This window comes from Colias philodice, chromosome 3, assembly GCF_061535455.1.
Source record: "Colias philodice isolate Cphi_HAF_F1 chromosome 3, ilColPhil1 Martin Lab GWU primary, whole genome shotgun sequence".
Taxonomy (NCBI): Eukaryota; Metazoa; Arthropoda; class Insecta; order Lepidoptera; family Pieridae; genus Colias; species Colias philodice.
Window position 1 is genome coordinate 11,168,779 of NC_143088.1, and position 23,094 is coordinate 11,191,872.

General features: G+C 35.8%; 2 protein-coding genes across 4 annotated transcripts; both read right to left on the reverse strand.

Moving 5' to 3' along the window:
* Nucleotides 1–9,689: 9,689 nt before the first annotated feature.
* On the reverse strand, nucleotides 9,690–13,183 carry LOC149490030 (exonuclease 3'-5' domain-containing protein 2-like). Of its 3 annotated transcripts, none has more exons than XM_089714847.1 (6): nucleotides 12,853–13,183; nucleotides 12,533–12,689; nucleotides 12,199–12,399; nucleotides 11,641–11,855; nucleotides 11,448–11,549; nucleotides 9,690–10,280 (listed from the first exon to the last, which is right to left on the reverse strand). In XM_089714847.1, exons 1-6 carry the CDS (start codon nucleotides 13,038–13,040, stop codon nucleotides 10,157–10,159), a joined length of 987 nt encoding a protein of 328 aa, XP_089570973.1. In that variant the 5' UTR covers nucleotides 13,041–13,183; the 3' UTR covers nucleotides 9,690–10,156. The 3 variants fall into 3 exon arrangements, 2 of the variants coding, with proteins under 2 accessions (XP_089570973.1, XP_089570972.1); XM_089714846.1 differs by having other exon boundaries at nucleotides 11,448–11,567; XR_016318375.1 differs by having other exon boundaries at nucleotides 10,154–10,280; nucleotides 11,448–11,580.
* Nucleotides 13,184–14,754: 1,571 nt separating this feature from the next.
* LOC149490031 (uncharacterized) lies at nucleotides 14,755–19,502 on the reverse strand. The gene is made up of 2 exons (XM_089714835.1): nucleotides 18,028–19,502; nucleotides 14,755–14,985 (listed from the first exon to the last, which is right to left on the reverse strand). Exons 1-2 carry the CDS (start codon nucleotides 19,210–19,212, stop codon nucleotides 14,971–14,973), a joined length of 1,200 nt encoding a protein of 399 aa, XP_089570961.1. The 5' UTR covers nucleotides 19,213–19,502; the 3' UTR covers nucleotides 14,755–14,970.
* Between the last annotated feature and the right edge of the window lie 3,592 nt (nucleotides 19,503–23,094).

Below are 23,094 nucleotides of genomic sequence, written 5' to 3' on the forward strand. Positions count from 1 at the left end.
AAAAAAAATCTTAGCTTGTTGTCAATGACTAAAAAAATTATTTTCTCATTTGTTATTATTATACTCATTTCTCATTGGTTATTAAACCTACAAATATCTTTTTTCTTTTTCATATAACAAGAATATAGCAATATTGATTTGTATTTAAGTATTTATTTTATTATTTAAAAAACAGATATAGAAAATTTCTAGAATCGTTATCGATACACACGCGCCGAAGCACAGCACTATGGAAATACAAAAAGCAATTATGTACAAAAATTATTAATGCTTTTTATTATATAAATGATAAAATATTAATGATAAATGTGCAGTACGGATTCCATAAATACTGACCTTGCCTCGTCCAAAGGAAACTTTGCAAGAAATAAGCGTTTTTCACCCTTCTTTCGACCGGATTTGATCCCACACACTTCACAAGTTTTATAATGCATTTTTCCAAAGAGGATATAATAACTACGTCATATTTCGTTTTAACAGTTTATCGTCTTGGTTTTAAACACAGAATTCACCTTGCAAATGATAGATATAATATTTTATTACAATAAAAACCGCGTCACTTTTTTGAGAACATAGAGGTTATGATGGGTTATGAATATGACGTTGACAGTAATGACAATACTGAAAGAAAAGAAAGAGATAGATTCTGTAAGAGTAAAAAGGACAAAAATACCCGCCATAGACTTTAGTACCCGTTTCATACAATCTTTTTTTATATAGAAGCTGCGTAAGGCTGGTAAAATATTGGATAATTTGGATTATGGATAGTCTGTGGAAGTACGAAGTAAAGGTGAGTGAAGTATATTGAAATATTTAGCGTGAGAAGGCCAAAACAGCACGGAGTTTTGACAAAAATGTATGGTAGAGTGCGTTTCACGAAAGAGTTCCCCTGCCGTTATGTTGGCTTACCTGACTGTCAAAAACGAAAATATTTTTTTTTAATCAAAAATGACAGAGAAAATATTCTCCTTTCTAGGCAGCCGACCCCGCAAGATACGGGATAAGGCTAGGAAGAAAGGAGAATATTTTCTCTGTCATTTTTGATTAAAAAAAAATATTTTCGTTTTTGACAGTCAGGTATGCCAACATAACGGCAGGGGAACTCTATCGTGAAACGCACTCTACCGCTGATACTAAATACACTACAGAAAAACTCCCCGTTTTCCAATTACAGCACTAGAGCGCATTATGCGGCATAATGCTTAACGTTGAATGTTCCAACTACAGCAACGCTTCGCACAATCGAGCACTAGAAAAAGTAATGCGCGTGAATTGATGCGTGCAATCGATTTATCGTTAGTAATAATTATTAATTGTTGGAAAAAAATTTAAAGCTTTCGTTTCATTGTAGTTTTTTCGAAATAATCAAAGTTAATTCAAATTTTGTTAAAAAAATAAATATAAATATGGATGAAGGTACAAACATTGAAAAAAATGTTAATGAAATAATCAAAATCCAAATTACTTAAAATAACCGTAAATATTTTTCAACCAATTAATATGTATACCACTTTATTTACACATTAATGAGGCTATTGCTAACTCTATGAATATTTTTTTTTTCAACACTGAACTTAGCGCAATCTGCTGGTGCGTTTCATGTTCCAATTAAGCATCAGCATAATTCGGCATTGTGCGGCACTGAGTCGCATTATGCTTTGTAATTGGAAAACGGGGACTGTGAACGTTGTATACAAGAAGCTTATATCTAATACACTGGAGATTTCGGTACCTATGAACATTTGACGTGTAACAAGAAAATTGTTGTGTTCTATCACTTTCACACCTAACTTGGTATTGCCACTGTTAATACGAAGTTTTCCCAAGGCTTCTATGTATGCTGTAATATTCTGTGCAAAAGGTTAGTTTTTGTACATGAGTTTGTTGATAAATTGCCAACAACGTCATTCAGAAGCATTGTTGGATGAGACAATTATTATTTATGCTAAATAAAATAAGTATCTGAACCAATTATTAAAAAGCGATATTCCCTGATTATGGGTAGTTACCATAATAAAATTGTAGCAAATCTCACTTTGACAATATGACATAAGTGTCAAAAAAATTGCGTCGCTTCGAATATTTAAGTTAATATTGTTGCGTATTTAATAAATATTTTCCGAATATTAATAATGTAATGCATTGTGAAAAATTGCAGAAGTTTTTGGACACCAAATTCTGGCCTATAATTTCACAGGCAAGTGTATATTTACGTTATTTACAATATTCCTCAATACTCATGCATTTACCTGTTTAGAATCATTTTAATGGCAAAAATCGTCAAATTTATCATCATTTTACTAAGCAATCATGTTAAATAAGTTCTTTTCCTAATACTTTCATCATTTTTCAACAAGTTTTCAACGAACAAATTTAACAAGTAAGGTAACCATGATGATGGGTTTTTACGGATAGCGACGATAATATATTGCTAAACAATATTATGATGAACATTTAGAACACCATTTTAAAAATTTTTATACTAGTAATGAAACAACACACGACATCGGTATTGCACTCACATATTGTGGTTTGTTCTTTTTTTACATTGAAATTTATACTTTTTAACCTAATATTTTTTTGTTTTACGTATTTCAGCTTTCCAAAAATGAAATAAAAAGAAATAAATGGCTGTCCATAGTGCCTATCAAGGGTAAAATTTATCAACATGCCAGAATATGCAGTTTGCATTTTAAGCCTGAGGATTACGGTCCAGAAAAAAAATACCTTTTGAAAAGTGCTATACCTTTTTATTTACCACATTCTTGTTACTGCGTCTCAACTGTGGATAAAGTAATTTTAATTATATTATAATTAACCACCATGAAACCATTAGTAACCGTAAGTACAGCTCCTGAAAGACATACGAATTTCTGAGAACTGTAATATCGTTACCACACATCAACACTAGCGATGCAACTCTCCCTTTGGAATATTGAAAAGTTTTAGACTGAAGCTTGAGTAACCAAAACGATGTTTTAATGTATGTAGCACTCATTTTAATTAAAAAATCGTAGTATGAGATCAAAAGTTATCAAGCGTTATTTAAAACTATCATTCTCTACCAATTAAAATGGTATGTACCTATAAAGATGATAATTATTCATGTAAGTTGACCAGTAATATTATAATATAAATACTGTTAAAAATATATGTCGTTATTATTTATAGACCATGATTTTTAGTTTTTTTTATTTCGTAAAATCCTGAATATACAAACCAGTGTGGTCACCCACAGAAAGAGACAAAAAACAACACTGACGTCATTCAAGGTTATATTTTCTTGTGACAAGTTAATGGTCATAGTGCAATCTCCAGTGTATTAGATATAAGCTTCTTGGTTGTATATAAAAACATAGCGGCCCGCTCCGGCTTCGCACGGGTATAAAATATATAGCCGGGCGGCCGGCCGGTACCGCCGCAAACGCTACGTCCCGCAATTTTAAGTTAAAGTAGTTAAAATTTTTAACTACTTGTGTCCGCTGGTTATAGATATTAGATTGTATGACGCTATAGTTCTGTGGTATGACGTCACGTTAAATTGACTACAGCGCTCTCTAGGGGACTTAATAAAAGGTTGTGTTTGAAGTGTTGAACTTGGTTTGAACGAGCTTTCTTAGCAATACCACGTGTCCCTTCGTCCAGCATACTCACCATGGAAATAATGGAATCCTGATATTTCATGAATGTCAAAAAACTGTTCTGAAATAGTGCTAAATAGTGCCCAAAGGAAAAAAATAGTGCTCTTGTACTTGCGAAGTTATAGCCATAGTTCGATGAGTATGCTGGACGAAGGTTTCGCCCAGCATACTCACCTCCGTCCGGAGAATCTGTATACGCTTCAAACATAATTCATACTTCAAAAAATAGTTCCCAAATAGTGCCAAACGGTGCCCAAAAAGAAAAAACAGTGCTCGAATAACTTCGGAGTTATAGGCTTCGTTCAGTGAGTATGCTGGGCGTAGGTTCTACGCCCAGCATACTCACCTCAGTGCGCGAATATCGAACGAGCTATAGGTATAATTTACGTCTCAAAAAATTGTGCTTGAAATAGTGCCCAATATCAGTCCAATTTTTGCTTGACTTTTGACTTAGAAAACCATTAAATTTTAATGTAAACTTCTACATACTAACGTAAAATGGGGTACAGTCGTCGACACATGTTTTTGGACAAAAATATTAAACTTTCTAATTGTAGACTTCATGTTATTGGAAATAATTATGGTATTTTCTCACATGTCAAAAACTTTCGATTAAATGCATTATTATATATTTTATAAATAATAATAAATGAATGAAACTTTAAGCGTAAATGAAGTCTATTACTTCATTGCATTGTGTGTTTGTCTGAATAAAAACAGTCATTTGCAGCCAATAAAATTAATATCTTGAAAAATTGTAAAAAGGAAATTATACAGTTTCTTTTTGTATATATGTTGCAGGCAAAACTTATAACCAGTCAAAACTAGTACTGTGACATAGTTATACAAATTTTTAAAACTCTTTCCAATAGTTTCATCAATGAAAGGTTTAGCAATAAAAAACATTTTTAATTACTTACGTTATTTATTACTATTTAAAGGGCCAAAGTAATCAGAATTCTAGTTAACTAGTTCACAGCTTTTGTTAACATAAGCCGGCGTTATTATAATGATGTGCGACGAAGTAAACAAACAAAGAAACTGAGAAGCGCTTGTTCGTTTCGATTGCTTTGTGACACAAAATGGACCCTTATCACCTTCAAAATACAGATCAGTCTTGTCTAATAATCGTAAGATGTTAGGGCAGCGCCATCTAGTATTTAAACATAAACATAATATTCATTTGCGTCGTGGGCGCCGCTCGTCGTAAGCCCCATACCTATTGACCGTACGTGCATCCATTACTGCCACACTATTCAAATTCAAATTCAAATTCAAATTTCATTTATTTACAAGAATGTAGTTACAAAAAAGGTGTTATTACAATGTTAACGCGCTAATACATTCTACCCACTTTCTGGGTGTGCAAATATTATTTGCTATATTGAACTTTATCACATGAGGAATACAGGTCAATTCCGTAAACGTTGTGGTACCGTCCTTGATCCGGAAAATGATTATTTTGAATAATTTTGTCAGTTGTAATGTAAGCATTAATAACAGCAACTTTATTTTTCATGCATGATTTACTTCATTTGATATCTTAATCCTTCAAGCGCCGTGATCTAGACAAAATATATAAAATCATTGTTCCTAGCTACCGGGGTCCCATGCGACGCGCGAAGGCTTAATCATATTATTATAAAGTATTATTAAAATAATGTGTAATTAATAATATTGCGATTCTAAAGTAAATACTCCCTTACATAGACAATTAATAATTTACACAAGACAAAAATTGTTAGAAAGAAAGTTAATAATATTGTATTCGACTGTACTCAATGTATTGTATGTAGAAGTTTACAATCAAATTTAATGGTTTTCTAAGTCAAAAGTCAAGCAAAAATTGGACTGATATTGGGCACTATTTCAAGCACAATTTTTTGAGACGTAAATTATACCTATAGCTCGTTCGATATTCGCGCACTGAGGTGAGTATGCTGGGCGTAGAACCTACGCCCAGCATACTCACTGAACGAAGCCTGTAACTCCGAAGTTATTCGAGCACTGTTTTTTCTTTTTGGGCACCGTTTGGCACTATTTGGGAACTATTTTTTGAAGTATGAATTATGTTTGAAGCGTATACAGATTCTCCGGACGGAGGTGAGTATGCTGGGCGAAACCTTCGTCCAGCATACTCATCGAACTATGGCTATAACTTCGCAAGTACAAGAGCACTATTTTTTTCCTTTGGGCACTATTTAGCACTATTTCAGAACAGTTTTTTGACATTCATGAAATATCAGGATTCCATGGTGAGTATCGTAGACGGAGAATCCAATAGACACCGGCAATGCGTGTCGCAGAAAGGGATAGAAAAGATTACGTCACAATATTTAGGGTTACCATGTGAGGGAAAATTTACCCCACAATTTGTAAGATACAAATCTCTCAATATCATTATTCATATAAGTGGATAATAATGAGATATCCACATAATGATATTATGTAGATACATACTTACATGTCTATACTTAATATTATAAAGAGGAAAGGTTTGTAATTATGTATGTATGTATGTATGGTTTTCACGCATTAACTACTGGACCGATTTCAAAAATTCTTTCACCATTAGAAAGCTGCATCTTCACTGAGCAACATAGGCTATATTGCATTTTAAAAAAAATTAGAGATCCTTACCAAAAATGCAATAATGTATCCTTAATAAAAATTCTGTCATCGCGTGCGCTGCGGAATCTATTGAAGATAGAACAAAAAAATGTTCTACGGTATTATAGAATGGATCAATACCTACAAGAAAGTCCGCGATATTCCATTCAAAAGATATAACGAATTTTTAAAAGTGTCAATTTACAGAAAATAGTAGGTATACTGTATAATTCAATGAGGAGGCGTAGTACGGGAAAAAGCCATTGAATATTTCAGATATTTAATTAAATACACACTGCAGAATATATATTATTACTAGCGGTCCGCCCCGGCTTCGCCCGTGGTACTTACATGTTTTTAACTATCCTATCTCTCAAGTTGGATCGAACTGCACATGGTGTGCGAATTTTATTATAATCGGTTAAGTGGTTTAGGAGTCCATTGAGGACAAACATTGTGACACGAGATTTATATATATTAAGATTTCCCATAATAGTGGGTAACAATTTGTAGAAAAGTTGGCAACACAAAATTTTTTAGGTTAAAATTTATAATTATTATTTTTGTGGTTTTTAAACAATGTATTCAAGTCAACAGCACGTGATACACAATATATTAACACGCTAAAATATCATGAAGGCCTATTAACTGATAAAGAGTTGTATACTTACGAGTGAAAAGACAATCCAGGCATTTTCGTTCCACTATCACTTTTACACCCTTTAACACTACACCGCACCATGGTATTATTTTATAAGGTATTAACGGTAAGTTTAAATTATGCAAAACCAAACACAATGAATTACTTCTAACTTATAACATGTAAAAACTATATTTTAGGGAAGACGATAGTTAGCTGTCAAACTTTGTTTAGCAAAGTAGGTTGCTTTTCTTGAAAAAAGTGGCACGCTGGGTGAAACAAAAAATTTTATCGTTCTCTCTCATTTCTTTACACAACACCGGCATAAGTTTCTCTTTTTCTTGTGTGAATGCGACATAAGATATCAATTTGTCTATTGGTTTCTCTGTCTACGGTGAGTATGCTGGACGAAGGGACACAATACCACAGACTAATAATAATATACTACGTATACAATACTAATTAGATATTATTTCCATATTTTGTATGCAATAGTTTGCTTTTAAAATATTATTTAAAAGCAAACTATTTAAAAATTAATTTCTTACTATTATCACAGACTAATAATAATATACTACGTATACAACTATTATATATTATATTTATCATTTCGTTCAAAATGCATTATAGGTGGTGCCATCTTATAGCGAATGTTCGAACTATTCCGTGTTCACGATTTTGTACCAGCAGGTGAGTGAAACGACCTGTTAAACGCTCGGTTCTCATATAAGTCGACGAACTATCTCGATATAGTTCTGTGGGCTCAGAAATATGTTGTTGTAGTTTGTAGGTATTTAAAAAACAGCCCAATTTCATAAAATTTGGGTGACAGGGGTTGAAGATATTTATGTTGAAATCTCCTAATAATACCATATACCTAGTCGCAACAGATAAAAGATCCGATAGATTCTGACAGAGCTTTAAAAAATATTCCAGCATCCAACCATGGTGGACGATATGCAGTTCCTAAAACTAAATTTTTACCTCGTACTACAAGCTTGAGCCACATTTGTTCAACGGCAGATAGAGAAGGATTAGACAAAATACGCACTTCAAGCCCTTTTTTTATATAAAAGCCTACCCCACCTCCGCGGGTCCGTACACTGGTTGGACGTGGTACATGATGCAGCCAATATCCCGGGACAACAGGAAAACGCCCCTCCTCACCAGCCCTCAGCCATGTTTCGTTTATATAGCCATTATATCAACAGAATGGGGCTGCATCGCCACGAGGAACTCGTCGTGCCTATTATTTATTTATTATTTATTTAACACTTTATTAGTTGTACAATCAGGAAAACCTTAAAATTATTACCCAGAGATCCGGGATTTAAAAAACCAAATTTCAGATTGTGTTTACAATTGAAAACCAATTACTTATTTTTAAATGAAAAAATATAATAGCGAGTTTTACTTGCCCTCAAATTCGACCCAGTAGGTTAGGTTAGCGAAGCGAGCGTGCCGCAGCAGCGGCCGGCGAGTGCCAGAACCGACTCGCTATTGTTTTACTTGCCCATTACAGAAAGATTTAAGTGTTAAAATCTATTCAGTACGTTGGTTAAAACCTATATTGACGGAATGTCTGCTCTTTAAATCAGTTAATAAGGTTATTGACTAAGGGTGTCGGTCAATATCCTTATTAACTGATTTTATCAGGTAAAATCAGTCAATAAGGATATTAACCGACCTTAATAACCGTCAATAAGGATATTGACTGGTTCAGGGTTTTGACTGTAACATATATACTACTAGCTTACCGCCCGCTTTCTCTAAAACGATTTGAGATTTAAACTATCCTATCTCTCAAGTTGGATCGAACTGCACGTGGTGTGCGAATTTTATTATAATCGGTTAAGTGGTTTAGGAGTCCATTGAGGACAAACATTGTGACACGCGTTAATATATATTAAGATATAGATTAAGATGATAATATAAGAATACAGTAATACAACCAATTACTAATATTACAAATGCGAAAGTAACTCTGTCTGTCTGTCTGTCTGTTACTCAATCACGCCTTAACTACTGAACCAATTTGCATGAAATTTGGTATAGAGATATTTTGATACCCGAGAAAGGACATAGGATAGGTTTTATCCCGGAAATCCCACGGGAACGGGAACAATGCGGGTTTTTCTTTGACTGCGCGGGCGATTATAAATATTATAGAAATTATTTTTATAGAAAAATTAATCATTACCTTATGTGAATGTTCATACGAAATACATACAGAAACTTGTTTTTTCTTTTATTACTAAGAAAACTTGTATCAAATTCAACAACATTGCCACAACACTATTGAAGAAAACCATGAAATTATAATATAAAATAGAATTAAAGTTACATAATGAGTCACATAATATTATGTGTAATTATATTTAGATCTAGGTAAGCAGTAAACATTTTTAAGAGAAGTTATTCTAACTTTAGTGTTAAGTTTATACAATAAAAATACAATTAGACTATGGTAGTAATAAACAAACCTATAATAGCTTAGACATATTAAAAATTGATATTAATGATAGGAAACATACATCAAAATAGTTCACATACGAAAAACCTTATCTAAATCGTCTTCCGTACGTATATTAATAACTTTCAATTTATTGTTCTGCCTAGCGTATATTCGGCCCCCACGTGTCCATATAAAACGCCAATTTTTGGTGCGTCCCAGCTTCTCCCGTGTGAGATAAAAGAGATTTCGATTTTCGTATGTAAGATGTTCATTTAGGTAGAAACGGCATGGATCCCCGTTTAGCCCCGTCCCGCTGGTATCGGCGCTGCGCCGCGTGCAGTAGTTCATCGCGCAAGGGCCTGCGGGTGAGACGTACTATTATGGGACGTGGTTGCGAGCTGGACTCTTAGTCAGCAGCTTAGGCCCACGCCGGTGCGCGTTCGCTATATCTCGTTCATCTAGGGTTAGACCGATTTTTGGTGCAAGGGTGATAGTGATGTGCAGTAGGTTCTCTCCATTAGATTTAGGTATACCAATAATCTCGATGGCATATAGTAGTTTCTCTTGTTGGGAGTCGTTCAGCTTTCTCTTTAGGGACTCAATCGATTCCTGGTTCTGTTGTAGGTACTTTTTATCTCGATACGATATAGTTCAGATTCATGATGTGATAGGCGTTCCTCTATTCTATCCAACCTTGTGCTAAAGTTGGAGACCAGATTAGATAGACGAGATATCTCTATCTGTAACTTGGACCGTAGAAGCTTGATTAGTGACGGTATATACAAGTTATCCTCCCCGCAGACCACGCATCTATTCTACTTGGTGAGTTAATATCACTCTGCCCATGAGACGACGGACGGACACTGGATCGAACCGTAAGCGCACTGTGAGCGGATCGTCTGACACTTTGTCCGCTAGCCCTCTTTCTACGTACCTAAAAAGGCATGAATGTTTTGATTGAAAGGCAAAAAATGATGATAGGTTTTGTGATTTTACAGGTGGTTGTCAATTTCTTCCTTATCCAATATTAATCGGTATGCATAAATTGAAAAGAAAAGTAAATATGAAATTTATTATTCTCACTAATTATATTAATAAATACAGAAAAAGAAAAAACGCCTTTCCTTACAAAAAAAAAAAAAAAAAAAACAAAAATATTTATTCAGTAACAAATATGTTTACAATTATATCAGTAATTGAGACATCCTTTTAAGCATTTAAATGCTTGTGTTAGAACATCTCGCAAAAATATATGTAACATATCAAAACCTTTTTTTATTACATTTTATAATGGTTTACTGAACTTATAAATTGCATGAAAATTGTCCACCAACTTCAAATAAGGTTCTAAATTTAACTGTGTTTTTGGATTTGTTTCAAATGGGTCAACCGATTTTGATGAACCTTTTTTTATTTGAAGGCTAGTACTTACCGTCCGGTAGGTCGCATGTCTTTTTTTATCGAGTTTTGACAAATTGAAAGCAAAATTTTTGGTAAAAAAAAATTATCATCATATTAAGTGTCAAATAATACGAGAATAAATACTGTAAGCCTTTGTGATTTTTTTATTTTTTCTCACTTAAGGGGCTGACAAGACCCAATTGATGATTGAGTAACAGTGATTGCGCTCTCGTTCACTCCCATACAATTGGACAGTGTGAGCAAACGAGAGCGCAAGATCACTGTTACTGGGCGGGGCCAGGTCGTAGAAGAAAATAATAAGAAAATATGTGATTTAAGGAAAAGTGTGGGTCATGTGCGAAATATGACTCGTTAGAGGTTCAGGTATGAATATGTTGACGTCGTCAACACATTCATGCACACTTCGTGTTTTAAATTGCAGACCCGTACGTCAAAAAAATAAAGACATAGAATCGTTTAATGATGATTTTAGGACCAATCTTTGCAATTATTATCCATTGAGCCAATCTCGTCCAATTATGTACCGAGTCCGTCCACGGTCTTCGAAATATGAATTTTTTTGATGGGCTAGAATCTTTTCTTAAAAAACTGCTCAATTAATAACTTCAATTTTAACAAAATTGGGTCTTGTCAGCCCCTTAACGTAAACATAATAGACTATAAAATTAGTAATACTTACCATATAGCCTTTTTAACGTCACAAGTGCACAAAAACTCTCCATCTGGTGCTTGTAAGAAACAGATGTGATATAACGGTTTCGACCTAATCACATATGGATACCTGGAAAATTCTGAAAGACTGACAAAAATTACTGAAAAAAAATACCACATATTATCTACACATTTTTATCTTGATAATTATAAAAACTTACTCATACTTAATTTTCGTTGTGAAACACACATCTGCATATTTCCAACATAAATAGTGTAAGTTTTTCCAATGATTGCTTCTAAACCAGAGCAAACCTCTTCTCTGGTGTTTATTTATAAGATTAACGAATATTTTGATTGCTACGTGTGCGTCTGCTGCAGCATAGGTGATTTGACGCTGAAATAGATAGGGCGCCGCCCAATTACTGCATGAAATCTGAAAAATTTGAGACTTTTGAATAATAGGGAAGACAAATACAAACATAATATTGGAGGAAGTAAACAGACATTACTATGCGGCGAAAAAAACATACAGACACAAATTCATGTGATTACACATAGGTACATAATTATTTTCATGATAATTTTTTTTTTTCAAATGAGAAATTTTATAAAAATTTTATAATAATACTATCTATTAAAGTTACATTACCCCTGACATTCAGGATATTTTATTCCAGATAAACAAAAAATATACTATGTTTTCTTTATTCTTTTTTTTTCTCCTAATTTTTCACTTTACACATCTGTACATAAGAATGGTAAAAGTATCATATTACCATCCAAGTCTTATCTAAAGTTACGTTTAATAACGACAAAGACAGTGCCGCCAGTCCCCCTGGAACGTAACCACACAGTTCCACAATATGTCGGATATCTAATGTAGACTTGATGAACACTCCATAGTCCGCAGCTACGTACTTTGCGTCGTCGATTGGTGCTACACCGACTTTGTATATTTCCTCATCTTCTAGGAGATCCTGCAAAGTGTAAATTATTTAATAAAAATCTATAACAGCGAAAGAAATATTCTTTTTTTTCTATAATACAAATGATTTGCCATAATTTAAACTCATCACTTTGTTTTGAAACAATACAATAAAATAAACATACCTTTAAAGATGCAGGGATATATTTCATTTCACTCAATCGGAATAGACTGCAAAATCCATCATAAGTGGAGAGCTGAATCAAGGCTACAGGCTGCCTTTTCCCTTGCACTGTCACCCATTCACAATCAAAACCAATTGCACGGTGTAAACTGCACTTCCTGTAATATTTTAAATTAATTTACAGAATTATCAATTATCAATAAACTGTACATGAATAGGAAGTGATAGGTAATGAAGAGTTATATAGATCATGGTCAGTTATATAGATAACTCATATGAAATGCATATAATATGTGTTAAAGCAAACTTTTCTTTACTTACTTTCGAAATTCATTGACAATTAGATCACAATATGCCTCATTTTCTACAAGCTTTATATCTAAATAGTTAAATGCTTCTGTGGCAGTAAGTTGTTGCTTTCTTTTCAAATAATAATAACTTACACGGGCAATATAAATTACTACTGCAAGTGAGATTAAGTTTATCAAGGTATTAACTTCCACAGTCATTCTTGTATTTTATTTTGTACACTATTAATCATTAAATGATTGAATCAGTTAAGGAAAAAAAAAGTTTAGGTGTATTTAAATAATATTATCAGTATACACGACAAAATATGCTAGAATCACAGAGCAAGTAATGGCTAGAATACATGCAAATGTGTTGCCGTTTAGGAAAAAAAAAAGTCCCTAGACCTCGATGCAATAGTCCCTAGATTTTGAAAAATAACGAATAGCCGCGTCCAGACCGACCGAGCGCGGCTCGCGAGTCCCGCTCGCGAGCCAATAGTTCGGCCGGTGTGGACGGCGCTCGGGCTTCCTCGGGCGCACGTTGGCTCGGCCGAGCGCCGCTCGACCCCGAGCCATGCGTTGTCGGTTTTTGGCGATGCTCAAAGGCGGCTCAGTCCGAGCGGCTCGCCCGGTGTGGACGGACGTAACGCTGCTCGCGAGCCAGAATCAAAAATGGATAAAGAAGACAGTATTCGCTTAATACAACTTTACGGAAGCTTCAAAATGTTATGGGATTCGAAAGATCCAGATCATTTAAATTAAAATTTCGGTTTTGGTACAATTTTTTAATCCAGTTTTCGTTTCTTTTTTCTTTTTTTTTTGATATATTCAGACAACACAAGCGCCGCAGCATCTAATAATACGTGGTTTTCCATCGTTATACGGAGAGAAACTGAATGCTCAAACCGGCTCACCTTGGCTCGCGAGCGCGGCTCGGAACTTTACACAATTAGCTCGGGTGCCACGGCTCGCGAGCAGGAAGTCTGAGCGCGGCTCCCGAGCCGCGCTCAGCCGGTCTGGACGCGGCTATTAAAAAAATCCGCTAGAAGTAGCTAAATATTTCAAAATATTCCATGGTAACAAAATATGGTGTAAATAAAAGCAAATTTTTATAATCATGTATTTAATCATAATATTCAAATCTCTATAGGTTTAAACAAGCAAAAATTTCGTTATCTATTGCGTCATTTTCGACTTCGACAACTTCTAATACCGCTGAAGCAGCAGAAGTTGATGGTTCCACTGTAGAAGTACTTGGTTTTTTAATAGTTTTAGTGATTTTGGTCAGGACATCATCTGGCAAGACATAGGCTATGGCAATTTCGTTTTAAAATCTTTAACTGATTCCTTATAAGAAGTATGGAGTTTAAAGTGGTTGAAGCCAGCCTGTTCCTCAGTTTGTTCTTTATAATATTCATTTGACTGAACATTCGTTCCACTTCTGCGTTGGAATGTGGCAACGACAGAACTGTGATGGCTAAGTCTGCTATGTCTTTGTACCTACGTATTAAAACCCGCAGCGTCCTTGTATTTTAATACATGAGCCCAAAATTGTACAGTATCTGTAGTCATGATGTCCCATTTCACAAAGTTAATACTGTGCCATTGTTTTAAAATGTTTTCAATTTTGTCCTCCTCAAACCCTAATTCCACAGTGAGTTCAGCGATTAAAAGTCACTAAAAGTCGCTAAATTTATTTTAGTCGCTAGATCGAAAAAAAAAGTCGCTAAGCACATCCAAAATCCGCTAGATCTAGCGACAAAGTCGCTAAAACGGCAACACTATGCAATGTTTTCTCAATGTTTTCCTCTAAAGTCTAATTTTTGACAATTGACATTTGACATTATCATTGTCTTGTCAAATATTGGATAGTCTGTGGAAGTACGAAGTAAAGTAGGTAGTGTGAAGCAATGGAGAAAATAAAATTGCAGCGTAACGACACACTTATTTATTTTGAAAGTTTTAACAAGAATGATCCACGTTTAACAATGGCCAGCTAATATATAGGCTTATCCCCTCCGCGTGGCTGGCTGGTAGGCATGGCGGTGGCATGGCGGCTGGCAGGAGGGGATGTCAACATGGCGGCTTGGCTTGACGGCGGTGACAGGCGACGTCACGTCCGTTACCACAGAACACATATTACTGTCCGTTACACTCGGCCATCCTGAAACAGTTGTTCCCACAGGAACAACAAAAATAATTAGCTCTCTAATAAATCAATAAGATCTTCGGTTTCCATTTGCTCATCCGAACTGCTAGCACTATCAGAAACTGTAACAATACTTTTATAGGGCCTCAACGAATCTGCAGCTACTAACCCACTAAAACTCTATATACTTCTAATTTGGTACCTATCATTGCCCAATACTTTCGTTACGACATAAGAACCGGAATGCAAGTCGTCAAGTTTAGTGTTAACTTTGGATGCTGAACAAGTAGGTGCTTGACGCGTTAGCAATAAATCACCCTTCTTATATATGTGAGCGGATTTTCGTTTCCTATCGAAGTTACGTTTCATTCTAGCGCTCGCTTTTAGTATCCTGACATTGCACCATATAAAACCAATCCGCTACTTCGAGACGATTCACGTTCATAGTGTCTACTGGATGTCTACTTAACGCATCTACATGTTTCATTCGTTCCCCCGGCCTATACTCTACGCTTATATCGTAATCTTGTATAGAAAGCCACCACCTTGCGATACGTGGTATAATGTCACGTTTAGTAAGCGTAGCGCGGACTGCTGTACAATCAGTAACAATCTTAACCTTTTTTTCCTACTGTATATACGCGAAAATGACGCAAGGAGTCTACTACGGCAAGAGTTTCCAGTACATAACTATGATACATGCTTTCCTCTTTACTTGTCACCCTACTAAAATATAAAACGGGTCGCAACGTACCATCAATCTGTTTTTGTAGAAGTATACCGGCTATTCCTAATTTACACGCGTCAGTATGTATTTCTGTAGAAAGCACAGGGTCGTACATAGCTAACACAGGCTCGGAACACAAACACTTTTTTTTAATTGTTCGAAACTATTGTTTTGATCACTACTCCATATCCACGAAGCTTTCTTTTTAGTTAAATCGGTAAAAGGGCGGGCAATGATAGCAAAATTGTAAATAAACTTACGAAAATAACTACACAACCCGATAATTATTGACGCACACTATGAACATTGGTCGGTGTTGGAAAACGAGACACCGCTTATAACTTTGAATCGCCCGGTTGAATACCCTTAGCCGATATTTTATGACCTAAATACGTTATTTCATTTTGCAAGAACGAAAACTTACTCATGTTTAATTTTAAATTTTCTACTTCAAGTTTGACAAGTACCGCTTGCAAAATGTCTAAGCCTGACATAACGTCATTCGAGGGTAAGAGTAAATCGTCCAGAAATGCCAAAATTTCACGTTTACCATGTTTGTTTTTATAGTAGAGCCATTTTACTGATAAACCATTCTAAACATAATAAACAATTTCTGAATTGAAGAACTGACGTCGCTACAATTTTGTGTCAATAAACCTTCTTTCTTTTTAAATACCAGAGACGTTACTCTAAAAATCGAAATCTGACATCTAGAATCGAATGCATTGATTACTTGTGAATAAAAATCATCATCTTATATATAAAAATGAATCGCAAAATGTGTTGGTAAGCGCATAACTCGAGAACGGCTGAACCGATTTCGATAATTCTTTTATTATTATATTCCTTGAAGTACGAGGATGGTTTTTATGTAGAGAAAACGTAAATATGTACCACGGGCGAAGCCGGGCCGGACCGCTAGTAAATTAATAAATTCGATTGACAAATGTTTCAAATTCACTTTAATCGATGTTTTAAAGCAGGTTACCTCTCTTTGAAGATAAAATTAATAGACGTCAAATGTTGCCTATTAAATTGGCTCGACTATAAGAGCTAGCGCGCACCACGACTTTCTGCAGCGTGATTATTTTATCGCAGAAATACAACGTATGAGTTACTATGACAATGCGCGCACATGCGATTAAATAATCACAGCGATTTTAAAATTGTGATTTGTCACATTTTGCTGCGACTGCTCGCGACGCGATTGTTGCGAAAATCAAATGCAGAATATGAAATTGTATGGTACCGCGCGCACTGCGATAATAAAATCGCACACTCGGGCCCGGCCGGCACTTCACTTGTGTTTCGTCTGTCCAACAGTAAACATCGTAGTTGTATAGGTAGGTACTTGGTAGGTACTGTTTGGTAAACATAAGCTCAGTAATCTGTCAAAAGTTTGAATTTATTTATTTAACACTTTATTGTGCAAGAAACAAAATATAACTAAGTACATAAAGGTTACAATAATAAAAAATAATAAAAAAAGCACAATGGGCGGCCTTTTGGCGGAATTTTTATTCTATAATAGCCAAAGAATTTTTTGGGATACATCCGAAGTTCATTGTATTTCTGATAAAAGAAACCATTGACAATTCTATCTGCTGTAAAAGGATGAGTCCAATATTGACGAATTTTCTTTTTTTTTTCTTATCCTCCGAAGTAGTAAATAAAGACAAGCAACTTGTACGAAATCAATGATGAAGTGAGTAATGATCACTATTAAATTATCGCTGTGCGCGCACCGTACTCTCTGCGATTTTCTACAGCGCGATTTTGAAATCGTGTCGCAAAAATTAAAATCGTGGTGCGCGCTTGGCCTAACATTATTATTTTCAGTTCTACCTACAGATTCAACTATTTTATTTATCAACCGCATAAAAACGGATGGCGCGTTCGCTAAACCGAATGGAATACGAGTGTACTCGAAATGACCTTGAGGTGTTATGAATGCAGTTTTGTGTGTATCTTCATTACTAACACGTAATTATTGATGATACTCGTAAAATATTTGTGGCCCGCTAATTTCGAAACCTGATCGTCTATGTTTGGCAATAGAAATCTATCTTTTACGGTAATAAGCATTTAAGGCACGGTTATCAACACACATCCTACTGTCACCGTTTTTCTTTTTGACTAATATGACCGGAGATGCATAACTAGATTCAGACTCCTTGATAATCTCGGCATCTAATAAATCACTTTAGACTGAACTACTGCTTGTTCGCTATGCGATAATCGATAAGGCTGGCGGTAAATAGGCTGATCACTAGTAAGCTTTATTATTAGCATTATAATTGGCAAATCTATGGCAAGCAAGGGTAAGGTACCTGGCTATTTGGCTGTAGTGGAGACTCCTGGCAGCTTTCAGCCCTGGTTAGGACCTCTCCCGGCGGCCACACGATAACCTCGCAGCCCATGTTGATGACTTTGATGTACCCGTCTTCACCAGTGAGCAGGGTGGATGGAAGAGAGTAGGCCACTCCCTGCAGCTCATGATGCCGAGGCGGTGTAACCGCATCGTTGCCGACCTTATTTCCGAGAACCCGCACTTGAATGATGGAAGAGCCAGGTGGAAGTCTCTCTTCGTTGACTGTGACGACTTTAAAGCGATCATGGTCTTCGATAGCCTCAATATCGCAAATGGGATTGGGATCTTGAGTACGATTAAATTTGATTATGCCTTTGCTAACTGTCAATGTCATACCTTCGCTGTTGATGACAGGCTGACCGATTAAAAGATTAACATCGGCCATTTTGATGCTAGACACGTAGGCGTGGCATTTCATGGTTATACCGTCAATTTCTAATTGAAATTCGACTTCTCCACGACTCGTTGAGAGTCCACCGGAGAATCCTTTTAAAATGACACTCGTCGGTTTGACATCCAATGACAATGCGTTCGATACTTGATCGTTTAAAACGTTGACTTGACTGCCGGTATCAATGTATGCTTTCACGTGGATGCCATTGACTTTAACGACCTTTTTGTATATTTCATTATAAGGGCGTAGTACATTTACTTCTTTTATGTTGTCGGTTGAGATAGATCTTCTATTTTCCGTGGCAATTGTAGAACAACGTGAAGCAATGTGTCCCTTATTTCCACATTTATAACATGTACGTGTGTCAGGTAGGGAGCAATCACGCAGTAAATGACCAGTTTTCTTGCATCTCGGACACGGGTCTGTTTCGACATTGGGTGGCATTGACTTTTTATCCAGGTGAGATGGCCTACTCACCAAATTTTTATGAAACCTTGTGTCGATAGGTAAAGTACGGTAGTCGTCAAGTGCACATAAAAATCCTTCGTAAAGCTCTCCTGGCGTGTGGCATTGGAAGGCTCGAGCGTTAGGTTGTAGCGATAGTGGCAGACCACGAATGATACAGGAAACGCTGGCGCTATCGGATAACTTGCACCGGAAGCACATGGCGATTTTATCTTGATAGTATTTTGTCATCGTCTCTGTAGGTTGCTTTTTTCCTTTGTAGTAATTCTTCAAGCATGTTTCCATAATCGCGATATCGAGGAAATGCTCGCAATAGCATATCCTTCCATTGTTCCCACGTGTAATCGTAGTTCTCTAGACGATTATACCACTTCTTTGCTTGACCTCGCAGCTTATCTTGTAGGTAAAATGATTTAGTTGTATCGTCCCATCCATTTATTTCCCCAATTTGGTCAATTTTACGAATCCATGCTTGTACCGTGCATTCCTCACTATCAGGGTCAAATTCCGGGATTAAAGATGCAGCACGATGGACTTTTGACTTATTTGGAGCTTGGGGGTCATCTTCCAGGTTGCGTAAAGCCTTAACTACTTCTTTTTCCAGCAGATTCTTGAGCAGCTTCCGTGCAGGCGGTGAAGAAGTACCCTCATCTTCCTCCGACATTGATTCGTCAGGAAGTCGATAAACTTGTGGCCGATGTCGTTTCATCCCGCTTCTGATTTGTGAAGCAATGGAGAAAATAAAATTGCAGCGTAACGACACACTTATTTATTTTGAAAGTTTTAACAAGAATGATCCACGTTTAACAATGGCCAGCTAATATATAGGCTTATCCCCTCCGCGTGGCTGGCTGGTAGGCATGGCGGTGGCATGGCGGCTGGCAGGAGGGGATGTCAACATGGCGGCTTGGCTTGACGGCGGTGACAGGCGACGTCACGTCCGTTACCACAGAACACATATTACTGTCCGTTACAGTAGTGAAGTATATTTTAGAAATATTTAGCGTGAGAAGGCCAAAACAACGGAGTTTAACAACTATTTAAAAATTAATTTCTTACTATTATATTTATCATTTTGTTCAAAATGCATTATAGGTGGTGCCATCTTATAGCGAATGTTCGAACTATTCCGTGTTCACGATTTTGTACCAGGTGAGTGAAACGACCTGCAAAATGTTACACGCTCGGTTCTCATATAAATCGACGAACTATTTCCTTCTATCTCGATTCTCGATATAGTAAAGTTCTGAGGGCTCAGACATAATATGTTGTTGTAGTTTGTAGGTACCTATTTAAAAAACAGTCCAATTTCATAAAATTTGGGTGACAGGGGTTGAAGATATTTATGTTGAAATCTCCTAATAATACCATATAGTCGCAACATATAAAGGATCCGATAGATTCTGACAGAGCTTCAAAAAATATTCCAGCATCCAACCATGGTGGACGATATGCAGTTCCTATAACTAAATTTTTACCTACCTCGTACTACAAGCTTGAGCCACATTTGTTCAACGGCAGATAGAGAAGGATTAGACAAAATACGCACTTCAAGCCCTTTTTTTATATAAAAATTGTACAACAGGAACAGTTGTGGATGTAATTTTATTTTATTATTAGTATTTATATAAATGTAGGACCTCGGAAATACGCGGGCAGACTGAAAATCAGCGCTGTTCGGGTGTTAGCCCACAGCATGGCTGAGTCTGTTCCGATTGCCTAATATATTGTGTTTACTTTTTAAGTTAAGATAGTCTAAGTTTTTTGTTGGCAATAAAGCTTTTTTTCTTTCTTTCTTTCTTCTTTCAAAAGCCTACCCCACCTCCGCGGGTCCGTACACTGGTTGGACGTGGTACATGATGCAGCCAATATCCCGGGACAACAGGAAAACGCCCCTCCTCACCAGCCCTCAGCCATGTTTCGTTTATATAGCCATTATATCAACAGAATGGGGCTGCATCGCCACGAGGAACTCGTCGTGCCTATTATTATCCAGAGATCCGGGATTTAAAAAACCAAATTTCAGATTGTGTTTACAATTGAAAACCAATTATTTTTAAATGAAAAAATATAATAGCGAGTTTTACTTGCCCATTACAGAAAGGTTTAAGTGTCAAATTCGACCCAGTAGGTTAGGTTAGCGAAGCGAGCGTGCCGCGGCAGCGGCCGGCGAGTGCCAGAACCGACTCGCTATTGTTTTACTTGCCCATTACAGAAAGGTTTAAGTGTCAAATTCGACCCAGTAGGTTAGGTTAGCGAAGCGAGCGTACGGCCGGCGAGTGCCAGAACCGACTCGCTATTGTTTTACTTGCCCATTACAGAAAGATCTAAGTGTTAAAATCTATTCAGTACGTTGGTTAAAACCTATATTGACTGAATGTCTGCTCTTTAAATCAGTTAATAAGGTTATTGACTAAGGGTGTCGGTCAATATCCTTATTAACTGATTTTATCAGATAAAATCAGTCAATAAGGATATTAACCGACGCCCTTAGTCAATAACCTTAATAACCGTCAATAAGGATATTGACTGGTTCAGGGTTTTGACTGTAACATATATACTACTAGCTTACCGCCCGCGGCTTCGCCCGCTTTCTCTAAAACGATTTGAGATTTAAACTATCCTATCTCTCAAGTTGGATCGAACTGCACGTGGTGTGCGAATTTTATTATAATCGGTTAAGTGGTTTAGGAGACCATTGAGGACAAACATTGTGACACGAGATTTATATATATTAAGATATAGATTAAGATGATAATATAAGAATACAGTAATACAACCATACTAATATTACAAATGCGAAAGTAACTCTGTCTGTCTGTTACTCAATCACGCCTTAACTACTGAACCAATTTGCATGAAATTTGGTATAGAGATATTTTGATACCCGAGAAAGGACATAGGATAGGTTTTATCCCGGAAATCCCACGGGAACGGGAACTATGCGGCTTTTTCTTTGACTACGCGGGCGATGCCGCGGGTGGAAAGCTAGTAGATTATAAATATTATGGAAATTATTTTTATAGAAAAATTAATCATTACCTTATGTGAATGTTCTTACAGACATACATACAGAAACTTGTTTTTTCTTTTATTACTAAGAAAACTTGTATCAAATTCAACAACATTGCCACAACACTATTGTAGACTGGGGTAGAAGCCTTTAAAAATAATGAAAAGATAAAAAAAATCGCAGTCGGATGAAACCCATTAGAAAAGGAGGAGAATATGATAAAAATGTAAGGAAAAATAAATTACGGTCAATCCGAGTTCGGGAAGCGAGAGGGGGGAGCTTTTAAGAGAAAAAAATGGTTTCTCTCGATTTCCGACAAAACTACAAGTCCTATAGAAAAAAGTTCAATGGCAAAGTTGTAGGTAATTAAAAGTTCTACAACTTTTGTATTCACAATTTTTTCACATAACCTAAAAATTTAGGTGAAAAATTCAAAAAACCAAGTTTTTGGTCTTTTATTTTTATCTACTTCAAAATTAATTTTTTTTCTACGAAATTTGGTGGAAACTTACTTTATTATGTCCCAAATACACTGTAATTTATTTGATTGAAAATATTTATTTTTTCGCCTTATTTTGAATTAATACCAAAAAAACAACCTAATTTTCAATCGAAAAGTCACCCGTCAAAATATCAGCTTTTTTCAAAAACTTGGGGTGGCTTTTATTCTTTGAAATCTCTACTTTCATATGGTGTAAAAAAAATAAACACCACCATAGTAAATGTTCTCAGGAAATGCATACAAACAGTGTAATAATGAACTTTTACTAAATCAGGCACACTTCTTGAACTCTATATCTTCTCTTGTATCGGCTTTTCGGTAATATTTCAAAAGAAAAATAATTATCTGTTCTAAGTTTAATATTTTGCAGCATATTCAAAAGCAAAATGATGTCGATAAAAACATTTCAGGTAGTTCGAGAAGTGTGCCTGATTTAGTAAAAGCTAATTTTCACACTGTTTGTATGCATTTCCTGAGAACATTTACTATGGTGGTGTTTATTTTTTTTACACCATATGAAAGTAGAGATTTCAAAGAATAAAAGCCACCCCAAGTTTTTGAAAAAAGCTGATATTTTGACGGGTGACTTTTCGATTGAAAATTAGGTTGTTTTTTTGGTATTAATTCAAAATAAGGCGAAAAAATAAATATT

Excerpts from the sequence above, each read along its gene's own strand:
- LOC149490030 (XM_089714846.1), bottom strand. The coding sequence starts at position 13,040 with ATGACTGTGGAAGTTAATACCTTGATAAACTTAATCTCACTTGCAGTA. Across the intron at positions 11,568-11,640 it reads ACAACGAAAATTAAGTATGA|TCTTTCAGAATTTTCCAGGT; the intron begins GTAAGTTTTTAT and ends AATTTTTGTCAG. Across the intron at positions 10,281-11,447 it reads GACGTTAAAAAGGCTATATG|GTACGTAGAAAGAGGGCTAG; the intron begins GTAAGTATTACT and ends ATGCCTTTTTAG.
- LOC149490031 (XM_089714835.1), bottom strand. The coding sequence starts at position 19,212 with ATGGAAACATGCTTGAAGAATTACTACAAAGGAAAAAAGCAACCTACA.